The sequence below is a fragment of the Nomascus leucogenys genome, chromosome 13 (genome assembly GCF_006542625.1).
Source record: "Nomascus leucogenys isolate Asia chromosome 13, Asia_NLE_v1, whole genome shotgun sequence".
NCBI classification, from domain to species: Eukaryota; Metazoa; Chordata; class Mammalia; order Primates; family Hylobatidae; genus Nomascus; species Nomascus leucogenys.
This window is the reverse complement of record NC_044393.1, coordinates 1855759-1868856: the sequence shown is the minus strand read 5'-3', so window position 1 is coordinate 1868856 and position 13098 is coordinate 1855759. Positions and strand designations below refer to the sequence as shown.

Sequence of the window (13098 nt, the reverse complement as noted above, 5' to 3'; positions counted from 1 at the left end):
CCTGTTCTGGCTGGGGGGGCTCCAAGCAGGTGTCAGCAGCTTTCCAGGGCTCAGGTCCCCCATCTGAAGTGTGGGCTTGAGACCTCCTATCTCAGAGCACTGTGCTGGGCTTAAGGAGAAAACGGTGAGCCCAGAAGCCCGGGGAGGCTCCTTCCCCCTCCACCAGGACCAAGGGGGTGGGGCAGGCAGGGGGCGGGCCCAGCCCAGGCTCCTCCATTCATCCCCACAACGTCTTGCTCCAGGGCCCTCTGCCCCCACCCGGCAAAATCTCCAGCTACTCGCCCCTGCCCCAGCCTCTCCTTCCAGGAAGGCGGTACCAGGGAGGAGACAGCTCAGGTTACACGGGCCCTCAGGGCCCCTAGACTCTCCCTAAGGTGGGGCTGAGGTGGGGAATGGGCCTAGAGCGGCCGGTTGGGAGCCATTGGAGCTGACTTTGCTGCTCCTCACCCATGGCTGACCCCAGGTGCAACCTGACTCTAGAGGGCCCCAAGAGCCTTGGTTTCCAGGTTAGGTGTGCATGCATGGAGTCCACCAACAGAACCCGCCTACAGGTTTCAGGCTTGCTGGAGAGGGGACATGCACCCCAGGGGGTCTTCAGGGCCTGAAACCACATCTCCCAGGGAGACTGAAGCCCCCCCGGACCCTACCACCTGCTGGGCAGAGATGCTGCCCCTCCTGGGAGCCACGTGTTCCCAGCCCCAGTCAAAACTTCGTAGCTGGCCCGCCCCTACTTTGGAGGTCTCGCCGAGTCCCCAGACTCCTCCGAGAGGGGCCAGTGGGAGCCTCAGGTGGCTGGCCCCTCCCACCCCATCCAGAGGCCAGCAGGTTCCAGCCTGTCCCGGGTAGGGCGGAGCTGCGCCCCCTCCCCACCGGCAGCAGGCGCAGAGGCCAAGTCCCGCCCTCCCCGGGATCCCGGACTTGGGGCCGCCAGGGACTGGGCCCGGGCCCCCTCCCGTCCCGGTCACCGCAGCCGAACTGGACCGGCGCCCAGCCGCCCCCGGGTCCATGCCGGGGACTTTAATTCCGCCTTCCCGGAGGGACGCGAAGTTTCCCGGCCGAGACGGAGCGGCCGGGTCGGGGTGCCTTCTTGGGCCCCCACAATGCGGAACCAGAGAGTCCGCACCCGGACTCGCCCCGGGCCACGGCGCTCCCCCTGGGGTCGGGCCGGCGTTCCGGGTCCAAGTGCCCCTGGAGGATGCCCCACGGCCCGCCCTGCGCTCACCTGGATGGTCTGGTTGGGGTCGCCGCCGGCCACGGGGCCCCCCACCAGCTTGCAGTAAAGGTCCTCGGTGGGGCGCGGGGAGCCGCGCGCCGGGGCCTCCTCTCCGCAGGTCGCGGAGGCGGCGATGCGGGCGCCCTCGGCCAGGTTGAAGTAGGGCGGGTGCAGGCTGAAGCCGCCGCCCGCCTCCTCCCGCGCCCGCGCCGCGCCCAGCAGCGCCAGCCCGACCAGCAGCAGCGGCGCGGTGCCCCGGGGGCCGCGAACACACAGTGCGCTCCCCGCGCAGAGCCGCTTCGCCATCTTCCCGGCTCCGGGCCGCGTCCCCGCGCTCCAGGGACAGCGCGCGCGGCGGGAGCCCGGCGGGTCTGAAGCCAGGCGGCCGGCAGGGCTCGCTCCGCCCGCGGACGTCAGGCCCCGCCCCGGCCCGCCCGAGCGCCCGAGCCCCGAGCCCCGGGGAGAGGTCCGGGGAGGCGGGAGGTGAGGGGGTGGGGGGAAGGAAAGGAGAGGGGGAGGGGCGGCCTTAACCCTTCGGACCCCGGTCCGGCCGCCTCCCGGAAGGGGCACCTGCTGGTCTCGGGCCAGGCCGTGGGACGACGGCGCCGCCGCGCCCCCAGCCTAGGTCGTAGCTCCGGGTCCCGGGTGCGACCCTCGTGCTCCCCACGGCGCCCTGTCCTCCAGAGCGCCCACCAGCTCCTCCCAGCTCAGAGGCCCACTCTTTGTTCCCCTAACTTTGGTGCACCACTCGGCTGCCCCCGCTCCTCCCCCGACAGCGTCCGTCCTGCCGGCTCCGGGAAGGTGCCCTCTGCACCCGCGAATGACCATCTGCAGAGGAACAAGGGGAGCCTAGGTGGGCACCCCCTGCTTCCTGGGGCGGCCAGGTCAGGTTCAACTCGGCCTGGCTCCTGCCTGCCACAGCAGGGCTTAAAAATACTCTCCGATAGGGAAGTGGGGCAGGAGGGACTGGCCTGCAGCCACAGCCTCCTTTAGAGGAGGGGGGCGGCGCTCATGGCCCCACAGCCGCCAGATTGGCTCTTAAGGAGGTCGGGGGCTCTGATCACAGCTGCTGAGCACCTGCTGGGTGCCTGGAAGCACCTGTGCTCCCGGGCCCCGTGGACTCCACCAGCTCTGTCGGCCTGGCCTCCAACCCGCTGCACAGCCGCGCACGCGTTCCTGCCACGGTCGGCGGCTCGAGGACGCCTGGCAAACGGCACAGGACCTAGAGACCGAGATCAGGTCTTCGTCTGCCTTTGGGTGGCTGCGGCCCTGGGTCCCCGCCTTCCCTTGGGCTCTGGGGCCAAATCTGCCTCCAGGGAAGCCCCGAGGGGGTGGTGGCGGGGTGGGGCTGCAGCTGCCGAGTTGGCAGCAACCCCCCATCTCTGAGCCAGGCCAGCTGGGCAGGCCATGGTCCCAGATGGGCTGTGGGGCTCATGTCTCGCTGGGTTCCCTGGACAGTCCTGGGGGGCTGGGTGGGTTTGTGGGGCACTGGCCAGCCGGTTCTGGTGGGGGTTCTGAGCTAGCAGCTGTCCCTGGAGGGTGCACCTCCTTGCACACCTTCCTGGCGCCCTGGCCTCCTACAAATCTCAAATCCCAAGAAGGTGTATGGCCCTTTCTCTGCGGAGTCGGGAGGGCGATGTGACCCTCTCTCCCTCCTCCTACTTTCCGGCCCGGCAATTCTTCCATAACTTCACTATTAGTTCTCCCACCTGGGGGAGGGGGAAAGGAGGCGGCTCCCCGTGGCGGGAGAAGCTCCGAGTGGGGGAGGGGCTGGCTGGAGAGGGGCGGAGACATCAAGGAATCTGCAGTCCAGTCGCAGAGTCCGGCTCTGAGCTGCTTTAGATCCCGTGTGAGGCAGACAGCGGCCTCTGGGCAGTAGCAGGTCCCCAGGTGGGGGCTTGGCCCCAGACAATGTGCTCTGGCTCCGGGCTCCCCCTTGACAGCTTGGGGCTCTGACAGCCCGGGGGACTGGAGGTGGAGACTCCTCAGACCCTGAGTGCTTCTTGGGATCCCTGGAGGGTCGGTTGGTTGGAGGGGTGGGATTGCGAGTGGGGGGGGGGGGATCGGAGAGGTGGGTGGGGAGGGCCCTTTAAGCCTCCTAGTGGCCAGATCAGGCCAAGCCACCAGGCCTCTGCTGTCCCCGGGCACTGGCCAGGAGGGGAGCGGGGGCCGGCCCTGAGAATGCGCTGTGTCAGCCGAAGCCGCCAGCACCAGCAGGGTTAATCACCGGGCTCACTGCTTCCCGGCAGACAGCTGCCCCAGGAGCAACTGGCAGGCAGGCGGGGAGTGCAGTGGACAAGAGAATGTGGCCTAGGGGCTGGGTAAAGAGCCCACGCTCTGCCCCCACCCTGTGCCCGCTGGTGCACGGACTGGGGAGGGGGCAGCTGGGGCAGGAGCTGAGCGTATGGAGGGCGGAGGGGCTGTCCCAGCCGGGCCACACACGGGGTTGGGGAGGTGGGCAGGGAGAAGGGCAGCTCATCTCTGCACACCCCCACCCCCTGCTGTCTTTGTTATGGTTCCAGTGAGTCATCACCAAATGGACCAGCCAGCCTCTCCTTGTCTGAGTCCTGCACAGCCCAGCCACCTCTTCTATTTACAAATGGGGAAACTGAGGCCAAAAAGGCCAGAGTCAATCAAGAGCACACGCGTTAGTAAAGCAAGAGAAAGTTTGTCCATCATTCACTTCTTCCTATTTCCTGGGCATCTTTCGGGCACCCGTCCCTGACGTAGTCCTCCTCCCTGCAACAGGTCAGACAGCACCCCACCCCCCAACACGTTCTGTCCTGAATCCACAGGAGGGAGCTGCCCAGTCTGGGAGTGGAGGGGAGGGTAAAAGGAGGTGGCTCACCAGGGGAGGGCCGTGGAGGAGCCTCTGTCCCACCAGGCTCTGGCTGCCCTCCAGGGACAATCCAAGATCCAGAGCCCCTGCCCACCCAGCTCCAGGGTGATGTAGCCCCAGAGGAGGTGGGGCGGGGGCAGGGGTCAGTGGCAGCCCGAGAGAAGTAGGGGCACTCCTGGCCCTGGGGAAAGGGTCTCAGATCCTCCCCCAGCCCTGGGGGCAGCCACCTCACCTGAGCTCCCAGTGCTACTCCCGTGGCATTCCCGAGAGTGCCCCCGCCCTACTCGGCCACACCTGCAGGCAGCTGTGGGGGACCCCAAGGGTAGGCCACAGGCACATCTGACTCAGCCGAGAGTCGTGAACTCCTGACCTTGGGAGCCTCCTGGGGACACAGCTGCGCTGAAGACATGGGGCGCCCCCACGCCCACACTCAGCTGCGTCACAGGCAGCCACAATCGGTAACATGACTCTGCAGACCCTCCTGTCCCAGAGCCCAGGGTCCACGTGGGTGCTGCACCCTCGGGAGAAGCCCCCAAGAGGAAGTGGGGGCTGCGCAGGAAGGAGGGCTGGAGGCTGGGCTCCTGCTAGGGCCGGGCCTGCGGGTGAGGCCTTATGGCTCCCACTCCAGAACTGGGAATGTTGTCTCAGCGGGATGAGGTCTGGAGGAATGCCAGCGCTATGGTTTGGGATATCGGAGGCCACAGTCCCTTTTTCAGGGCTGCTGGAATGCCCTTCCAGGGAGCCGGCCGGTAAGAACCTCCATCCCTGGCCATGAAATAGAGAAGCTGGGAGCGGGCAGCAAGGCTGGTTCTGAACTGTTCGCATGGGCCGGCTCAGTCCTCCGGGAGGAGGACACGGACCAGCAGGTGCCAGGAAGACAAGGTCTCATCAGGATTGCAAAAACCCAGCGGACTGGGAGAGCTTCTGGGCCTCTTGGCCTAGGAGGCCTCCACTGCCCTCAGCCTGGACAGACTACTGTAAGAGCCAGCCCGGAGCTGCAGACCCTGGGGGGCTGGCCTCAAAGGAATAAAGGCAGAGCCCAAAAAGGCCCTGAGCCATAGCCAGACCCCTCCCCCAGGCCTGGAGCCCGCCTTCCCCCAGGGCTGCCACGTGCCTCCAGTCTCCGAGGATCCACAGGTTCCTGCTGCCAGAAGGATGGGGCCAAGGGAGAGTCGGGCATTCCTGGCCTAGGGAGGGTCTGGAAACTGCCCATTTGGAAGGAGTGGTGCTTTTTCCTCCCTGGCTGTGACCCCAGCTGGGCCACTACTGGGCTCCTGATGGCCTCTGGGACATGTGGTTGTTGGAAAGCACAGAAGCCAGGCTCTGGGTTGACGCTAACCAGGAATGGAGGATTCTGACCCACCGCTGCCTGGTCCCTGGCTCCTCTGCCACTTGCTGTGTGTGCCCAGCTCATGGGCCACACAGCCCCAGGCACCACTCACGGGGCAGGCCCTCCACAGACTTGGGGCTCTTCAAAGCCTTCCAGGCCAGGCGCCATGCCAGGAGCGTGGCCACCGCCTCAGGGCTCCAGGAGACAAGTCACCCGTGCAGGTGACATGCCTCATGCCTGCCCACTCCCCGAGGCCCGACCCAAAGGCCGCCACTGGGTTCACACCTGGGGGGTTTCAGGTGGGCCCCCATGCAAGACGGGGTGCAGACAGGCTTAGGTGGTGCCCAGTGTAGGAGACCTGGAGAGAGTCAGCATCCAGGCTCCTGGGCTCTCCACAGATGCTCCCCGAGGCACCTCTCGCCCACCCAGCTCCTTTTCTTTCCAAGTGGCAAGGAGAAGCGCTTGGGCTGGTGCCCTGTGCAGGTGGGCCCAGCCCCATGACAAGCAGGCAAACCTGGGGTGCTCAGAAACGGGGGGGCCTCATGGAGCTCTGTGGGGTGGTCTGCGTGGCGACTGAAAGTCCAGAGTCCCACCTGGACGCCCCTGTCCCGGCCTTGGCGTGTGTTGCTGGGTATAGGGGAGCCTCCACGCTGCCAGCCTTTAGGAGGGAAGGAGCAGGGGGCCCTGGGAACTCCCAGGGAGGGGGCCCGGGACCTCCCTGGGATCTAACCACCTACAACTTGGCAAGGAAGGGGCCGGTCCAGTAACAAGGTTGCTCCCAGGACCCCAACCCATCCCCTCCCTCAAGTGGGGGCCCCTATCAGGGCACCTCCCAGCACCTTGCTGGGGTGTGAGAGTCCAGGACTCCTGCCCCCAGGTCTGTGGGGAGCCCCAGAAAACGCATCGCCCGGGGTAAACATGCAGTGGCACACGGCTGCAGCGTCCACCCCGAGGCCGGGCACCTACGTTTCCAGGTGTCACCTTAATCTTATTTAACTGTGGTCCCCCTACCCCGTACCCCCTATTCTTACCACTTGCTTGCCTCAGGCCTAGACTGGGGAGCCCTAGTGAGCTCCAGGATCCAGGAACCCCAGGGGAAACAGGCGGAATGGGTGCGCCCCAGCGTGCTGGGCAGGGTGACTAGGGACCCTGAGCCTCAGCCCCTGGGGCCTGGCCTGCCTGTGCCCTCCTCCCCCACAGGACCACGGCTCTGGCAGGCCCTCCCCTGCCTCTGTCTTTGCCTGGCAGAGCTCTGGTTCTCATAGAGGGTGGGGCGGGTGAGGGCTCTGAGCTTCTCCAGGAGGTGCCCACAGACGGCCTTATATGGCCAGAAGGCCTCGAAGCCCAGGAGGAATCTGACTTCCCAGGAGGGCCCAGTGGGCAGAGCCCGAGCCCGGGCAGGAACCTGGGACTGTGCCCTGTCTCTATCTCTTTGTCTCTGTTTCTGCTTGTCTCCATCTCTCTGACTCTGTCTTGATCTCTCTGTCTCTATTTCTTTGTCTATCTCTGTTTCTCCCTGTTTCTGCTTGTCTCCATCTCTCTGTCTCAATCTGTTTCTCTCTGTGTGTCTCTGTATCTCTCTATCTCTGTATGTGTCTCTTTATCTCTCTTTGTGTCTCTCTATCTCTCTTTGTCTCCGTCTCTCTTGCTGTCTTTGTGTGTTCCCCCTGCTCCTGCCCTAGACCTGCCAAGCTCAGCCGAGGGTCTTAAGGGTTACAGGTGTGCGCCTCGGTAACTTTTACGATTTGACTGGATCGAACATGGTGCTCGGCTTGGTCTAGGGGCTGGTGCCATAGCAGGGACACAACGGGCCACGGTTCCTGCCCAGGAGCTGGTCCAGATTCTGCAGTGAACCAGGATCCCAGGAGTGACGGCTCCCAGGCTGCGCACTTCCACACTGAAAGTGCCGCGTCCACAACAGGGTTGGGCCCCCTGTCCTTGCGCCCTCCGCCCGGGAGGCATGTTGCTGCCCCCAGCTCACAGACGACAGTGCAGCGTGTCCTTGGGAGTCCAGGATGAGATGTCCTGACCCACATCAGCCCCCCAGATGCAGCACATAAGGCAGAGGCAGCTCCGTGTGCTCACCGCTGCATCTGAGCCCAGCACTGGGCTGCTGGATGATGGTGGCTGAATGACCGATCGCCCCTCTCCTGTCACCTTCCCACTGCCCTGGGACCCACGTCCTCCCACACCAGGCGTGGCAGGCAAGGGCCCGGTGCCCAGACTCCAGCCTCCTTTTATGCCCGCCTGAGGCCCACACCGTGGTCCCCACTCTATAGCCACCAACAGAATCAGGAAGTAAGACAGTAACAACTACAGGCAGGATCCTGCAGGGACCAGTGTGGTGTCCAGTGTGGGAGCTGCTAGGACACCAGCTGGTGGTTCCTCAAAGGACTGAACACAGTTGCACACGGCCCAGCAGCTCCACACCTGGTAGCTGCAGAGAGAAGCATAAACACGTTTCTGCACAGACACTCGTGGGTGAACAAGCACAGCAGCGCCAGGCACCAGAGCCATCAGGCGGAAACAGCCCGAACGGCCATCCAGGGTCGACTGCGGAGAGAAACGTGGTCCATCCACACAGTAGACATCAGTGGACAGGAACGGCACTCTGTACAGGTAGGTTCTTGGAGGGGCTGCCCAGGGACCAGGGACTGGAGGCCTGGGACGTGCCATGACCACTGGCCCCTCACCAGTGTGGAGGGGGAGAGGGAGGCGCGCGGGGCTGAGACCAATAGCCAGGGAGGGCGTGGATGCTGAGTGGGCCTGGGAGTCTTCAGATGGAGGTGAGTAGACGCAGGATACTTCTTGGTGCTTAGGGGCCACCCACACAGCCTGCCAATGCCAGCTGGACCTATGCTCATGCACAGAGAGATGTGGGCCTGTGTTTAGGGCCATCACATACCCAGGACACCCAGCCCTACACACTGACTCAGCCTGGGGCGGGAGACACAGCCCCGTAGCTGCCTCTGTCTTCAGCCTGGTCTGCCAGGAGCCTGAGTTACTAGGCAGGTCCAGGGCCTGACCCCCGTCCCCTAGGGTCTTCATTGATTCAAACCGCCAAGCAACATCTCAGCCACCTCCACCTATTGCCACCCCAGTTTCACAAAAGGAAGGCTAAAAGGTGGGAGGATGGCAGTGCCACTGAATCCCCTGGGCTGACTGCCCCAGCTCTGGCAGGAAGATGCCCCAGCTGGGCCCCCACGTGCCTGCCCAGTGCCTGCCCCCTGCCAGGAGGGGGAGGGAGGTGGGCCAGGTGAGGAGGTAACCCCAGGATCCCACTGGGCCCCCGATGTGTGGAGGGGCAAAGTGGTGGGTGGGCCCACTCCAAGCCTCTGTTTGCCACAAGTTCCAACATTAAGAAAATATTTGCAGCTCCTCTGGGGAGCTATTTCCTGGGGGAATGTAAACACACGGAGACTTGGAAGGCTCCCGCTGACCACAGATGGTGCTGGGGTCCCCTGGGAGCCCACACTCCCTCTTGCAAGGGATCTGGACCACCCCCTGCAGCCAGGTCGGGGGTCTGTGCGTGGCCTCCCACGGGGGTCCCTCTCAGAACCCAGGAGTGGCAGTGGGGACGGCGTGCAAGAAAGCAGCTGCCACGGAGCCTCCTGGCGGCCAGGGCAGGGCCCATCGGCCCCGTTGCCCACTGCCTGCTCCTGGCTCCATGAAGGGCTTGCTGTGCGGCTTCAGGTCAGAGGTGCAGCCCCCGCCTCCAGCCCCCTGAATACGTGGGGGGTTGTCTTTTCTTGACTTGAGCCCCTCCGTGCCTCCCTCCCACCTCTGTGCAGGAGACCCAGATGGCCCGTGGAGCCGACTTCAGGCCGAGCGTGGAGCCAGCTCCCATCTCCCCATCTCCTGAGAGGGACCTGCTCTTGTTTTTTTTTTTTTTTGTTTTTTTTTTTTTTGAGATGGAGTTTTGCTCTTGTCGCCCAGGCTGGAGTGCAGTGGCGCGATCTCGGCTCACTGTAACCTCCGCCTCCCGGGTTCAAGCCATTCTCCTGCCTCAGCCTCCCGAGTAGCTGGGATTACAGGTGCCCGCCACCACATCCAGCTACTTTTTGTATTTTTAGTAGAGACAGGGTTTCACCATGTTGGCCAGGCTGGTCTTGAATTCCTGACCTCAAGTGATCCACAGGCCTCGTCCTCTCAAAGTGCTGGGATTACAGGTGTGAGCGACCGCCTGGCCCCCTTGTTATCTGCATTTTACAGATGGGGAGGCTTGGTTGCAGGTGAAGTGTGGCTGTGTCCTGCCGGCCCCCCGGAGCTGGTGAATCCCTGCCTTATCTGCAAGTGGCTCCTCCCCACACAGAAAGGCGAAAAGCGACCTCCGCCTGCGTGTTCCAGCAAAGGCCGCCTGGCTCAGCTCCAATATGCCAAGCTCGGCAGAGCCTGGACAGGGCTCCCCAGGCCCTGCAGGAGGCTGGCGCAGGCCGCGGGCTGGCCTCCCTATCTCCACCAGGAATGCACTGAGCCCCTGCACCCCTGCCCACCCAGGTGGAGGAATGTGGCAGGGGCCGCTGGGAACTCGGAGCCTGGAGGAGGACTTTTGAGGCCTCTGCCTCCTGGAATTCCCCAGGCCTGGCACCAGGCGGCTGCTCCCTCAGGATCCGCCTGCCTTGGCCTGCCCCCAGGTGGCTGTGCTCTCAGAGTCTCCTCTTCCCAGGCTGTGGGGACCTGCAGAGGAACTGGGCCATCTCAATTCGGCTCACTCTGTGAAAGTCCCCTGCTCAGAGAGGCCTTCCCTGGCCGCCCTGCCCCTGGAGCACCTTCATCCGGACCATGGCCTTTCAGAGCCCCTGAACAGGCGCTGGGCAGACAGTCTGGCTGAACACTGACCTGAGGTGGGGCCGCTTGGCCCCCACTCCCTAGAGGCCAGAAGCACTTGCCCTCCAGTCGTGACAACCAAAAATATCTTCTGAGTAGCCCCATGTCCCGGGGAGTGAATCTCCCTGGTGAGACTCACAGCCCTAGACCCTCCTGGGATGCCAGTTGTCCCCTGCCCTAGGCTGCGAGCTCCCTGGGCACAGGGCTGTCTGTTCCATGCACCCAGGAGCCCCTGTACTCACCACCGGGCTTGGAAATGGTGGGTGGACATGATGGGTGCTCTATGCTCTACGGTTCCCGGCTTCTGATTTGCAACTGTTCGGTAGAAACCGTACTTCCAGTTCCCACACAACCAATCTGTTTTTCTCCTGCTTATAGCATTGGACAAATTACATGAGGTATTTGATGCGTTATTATAAAGGAGGCTTCATGGGGGATGATTTCGCCCGGCTGTACGCTAATGGAAGTGTGCTGAGTGTGTATTAAGGCAGGAAGGCTCAGCTGTGATGTTCCTGGGTTAAGTGTATTAGTGCATTTCAGCTGTCGGTATTTCTAACTTACCACGGGTTTTTCAGGACGTGGCCTCATGGGGGGTCGAGGAGCACCTGTGTTTGTGGAGTGAATGAATGAAGTGAATAAACACTGGTTCTCAGGTAGCCTTGTCATGCAGGCCTGGAGCTCAGAGATGGTTCCTGGCTCGTGGTGCAGGCTCCTGAAGCTGGGGACAGTGGTCAGGCAGGGGCTGCCCTGTGTCTTGGCTGGAAGGATGGTTGGGGAGCCGGTGGGCCTGGCCCATTCCTTGCCCAGTCTTGGCTCAGCGCCTCCCTGGCTGGGAGCCTGGGAGAATCTTAGGGCTTCAAGTGCTGAGCGGGGACAATGGTGCCTCCCTGCTGGGTGGCCGTGAGGCCCCCTGAGGGGAGTGGGCAAAAGCACCCCCTGAGGCAGGGGCCCCAGGAAGCGCTGAGAGGTGGTGGCGCTGTGGGAGGGAGGTGGGGGCCGTGGCTCTGCCTGACTCCCAGGCCGGGTGCCAGGTTCTTGGCAGGAACCCTACTGGGCCCTGCCAGCTGCTGGGCGCCTCCCACCGGCATGGCCGGTTGAGAGGTCTGCATTTAAGAGGTCTGCATGGCACGCAGTGGCCGGCCCCGGGGTGCAACCCCATCCCCTCTCTGGGGTCCCTTTGCAGGGCAGCCTTAGGCTCCATCCACTGTGGCCCCAGGGCCCAGGGCGACCTGTGACCCTGTGGAGCCACCTGCAGGAGTCCCAGCAGATGAGGGCCTCTGGCTGCCCCTCAGGGGCTTGTTGGCTCCCACAAGACCTTCCAGGGCCTCGGAGCTCCAGCCAGGCCACAGAGCTGGGAGCCTGGAGGGGCTGGGAACCCTGAGGAGCTGGGAGAGCCAGGATGAGCAAGACAAGCCCGGGCGACTCACCTGGGGCAGGAATTTAGATTCCATCACCTTCCGCAGAGGTTTTCAAGGCAAAACAAAGCCTTGCCTCTGGGCCTGTTTCTGCTGCGCGGGCACATCCAGCGGGCCTGACGCTCTCAGAAGCAGCTGGGCTGGGCTCAGGGAGGTTGGGGTGGAGCAGGAGTCCCAGCTGCCTTCCTCTGGGGCCCTTCCCAGGCCCCGGCTGGGCGCCAGCAGGGCTAGAGAAATGAGGGGGCCCCACACCGTTGCCTCTGAATGTGCCGTGCCCGAAATCCCGCCATTCCCACTGGGCATGCCTGGCCCTCGAATCCTCACTCCATGACGCCAGGGAAGCGACTGTCCCGCTTGGCCTCAGTCCCTGCTCTGTCAATGGGCTGATAACTGCCCTCCGCAGGGCTGCCATGGGGTCTCTGCATGGCCCCGGCAGGTGCCAGGCTACTGGTCAGGACCCCTCGTGGGCCTCCCAGGAGGTGGCTCCTCTCAGGCCACAGTTCACAGGTGGAAGGACGGAGCCTGCTGATGATGGCTTTCCAGGCCCTGCTGTCCTGCCCTGGCACTGGGGACCTTGCTCCACGGAGCCCTGTGTCTGGCCGGCCACTCCCTTCCCATGCCTGCTTGCTGGCTTAGACATTCTGCACATTTCCCAGAGGGCAGGAGGAGCTAGGCCCCCTGAGAGCCAGTCCTGGGCCCCTTCCTGGACACACAGGCAGACAGAGGTGGCCCATTTTCTTTTCTTTTTTTTTTTTTTTTTTTGAGACGAGTCTCGCTCTGTGGCCCAGGCTGGAGTGCAGTGGTGTGATCTCCGCAAGCTCCGCCTCCTGGGTTCACGCCATTCTCCTGCCTCAGCCTCCCGAGTAGCTGGGACTACAGGCACCGACCACCACGCCCAGCTAATTTTTTGTATTTTTAGTAGAGACGGGGTTTCACCATGTTAGCTAGGATGGTCTCAATCTCCTGACCTCGTGATCCGCCCACCTCGGCCTCCCAAAGTGCTAGGATTACAGGCATGAGCCACCGTGCCCGGCCAGAGGCGGCCCATTTTCAGTGGGAAAACAGCAGCAAAAGTAGTAAAAGTTAGTCTTTCTATGTGTCAGCATGTGCACCCCGTGTGGACTCGACACTGCCTTTGCATAGTGCACCCCTCATGGTGTCCCTGGCAGCCCCTTTCCTTGTGAATCCTCACCTCCACCCAGGGTTAAGGAGGAGAGGTTCTGCCTCCAAATGGGAAAACTGAGGCTCAGAGAGGAGAAGGGCTGGGTGTGTGTGGAGGTGGCACCAGAAACAGGCCTGTCTGATTCCCAGGTCTCTGCCTTAATTACGGTGCTGCCCTGGCTCTGGAATGCTGGGGCCTGGGGTCAGAAGTTGGCCTGGAGGCCAGGCGCAGTGGCTCACGCCTGTAATCCCAGCACTTTGGGAGGCCGAGGTGGGTGGATCACCTGAGGTCGGGAGTTCAAGACCAGCCTGA

General features: G+C 63.5%; 1 protein-coding gene across 6 annotated transcripts in view; it reads right to left on the bottom strand.

Moving 5' to 3' along the window:
- Positions 1-1648, bottom strand: part of LAMA5 (laminin subunit alpha 5) — a 58755-nt gene extending 57107 nt beyond the window's left edge. For 3 of the 6 annotated variants that reach the window (XM_030826613.1, XM_030826612.1, XM_030826610.1), the window contains exon 1: positions 1223-1647. In XM_030826613.1, coding sequence (XP_030682473.1) covers positions 1223-1519 — 297 coding nt within the window. In that variant the 5' untranslated portion in view covers positions 1520-1647. Of the gene's footprint in view, positions 1-1222 lie in introns of all 6 variants that reach the window. The other 3 variants (XR_004033082.1, XR_004033083.1, XM_030826611.1) reach the window with 2 other exon arrangements.
- Between the last annotated feature and the right edge of the window lie 11450 nt (positions 1649-13098).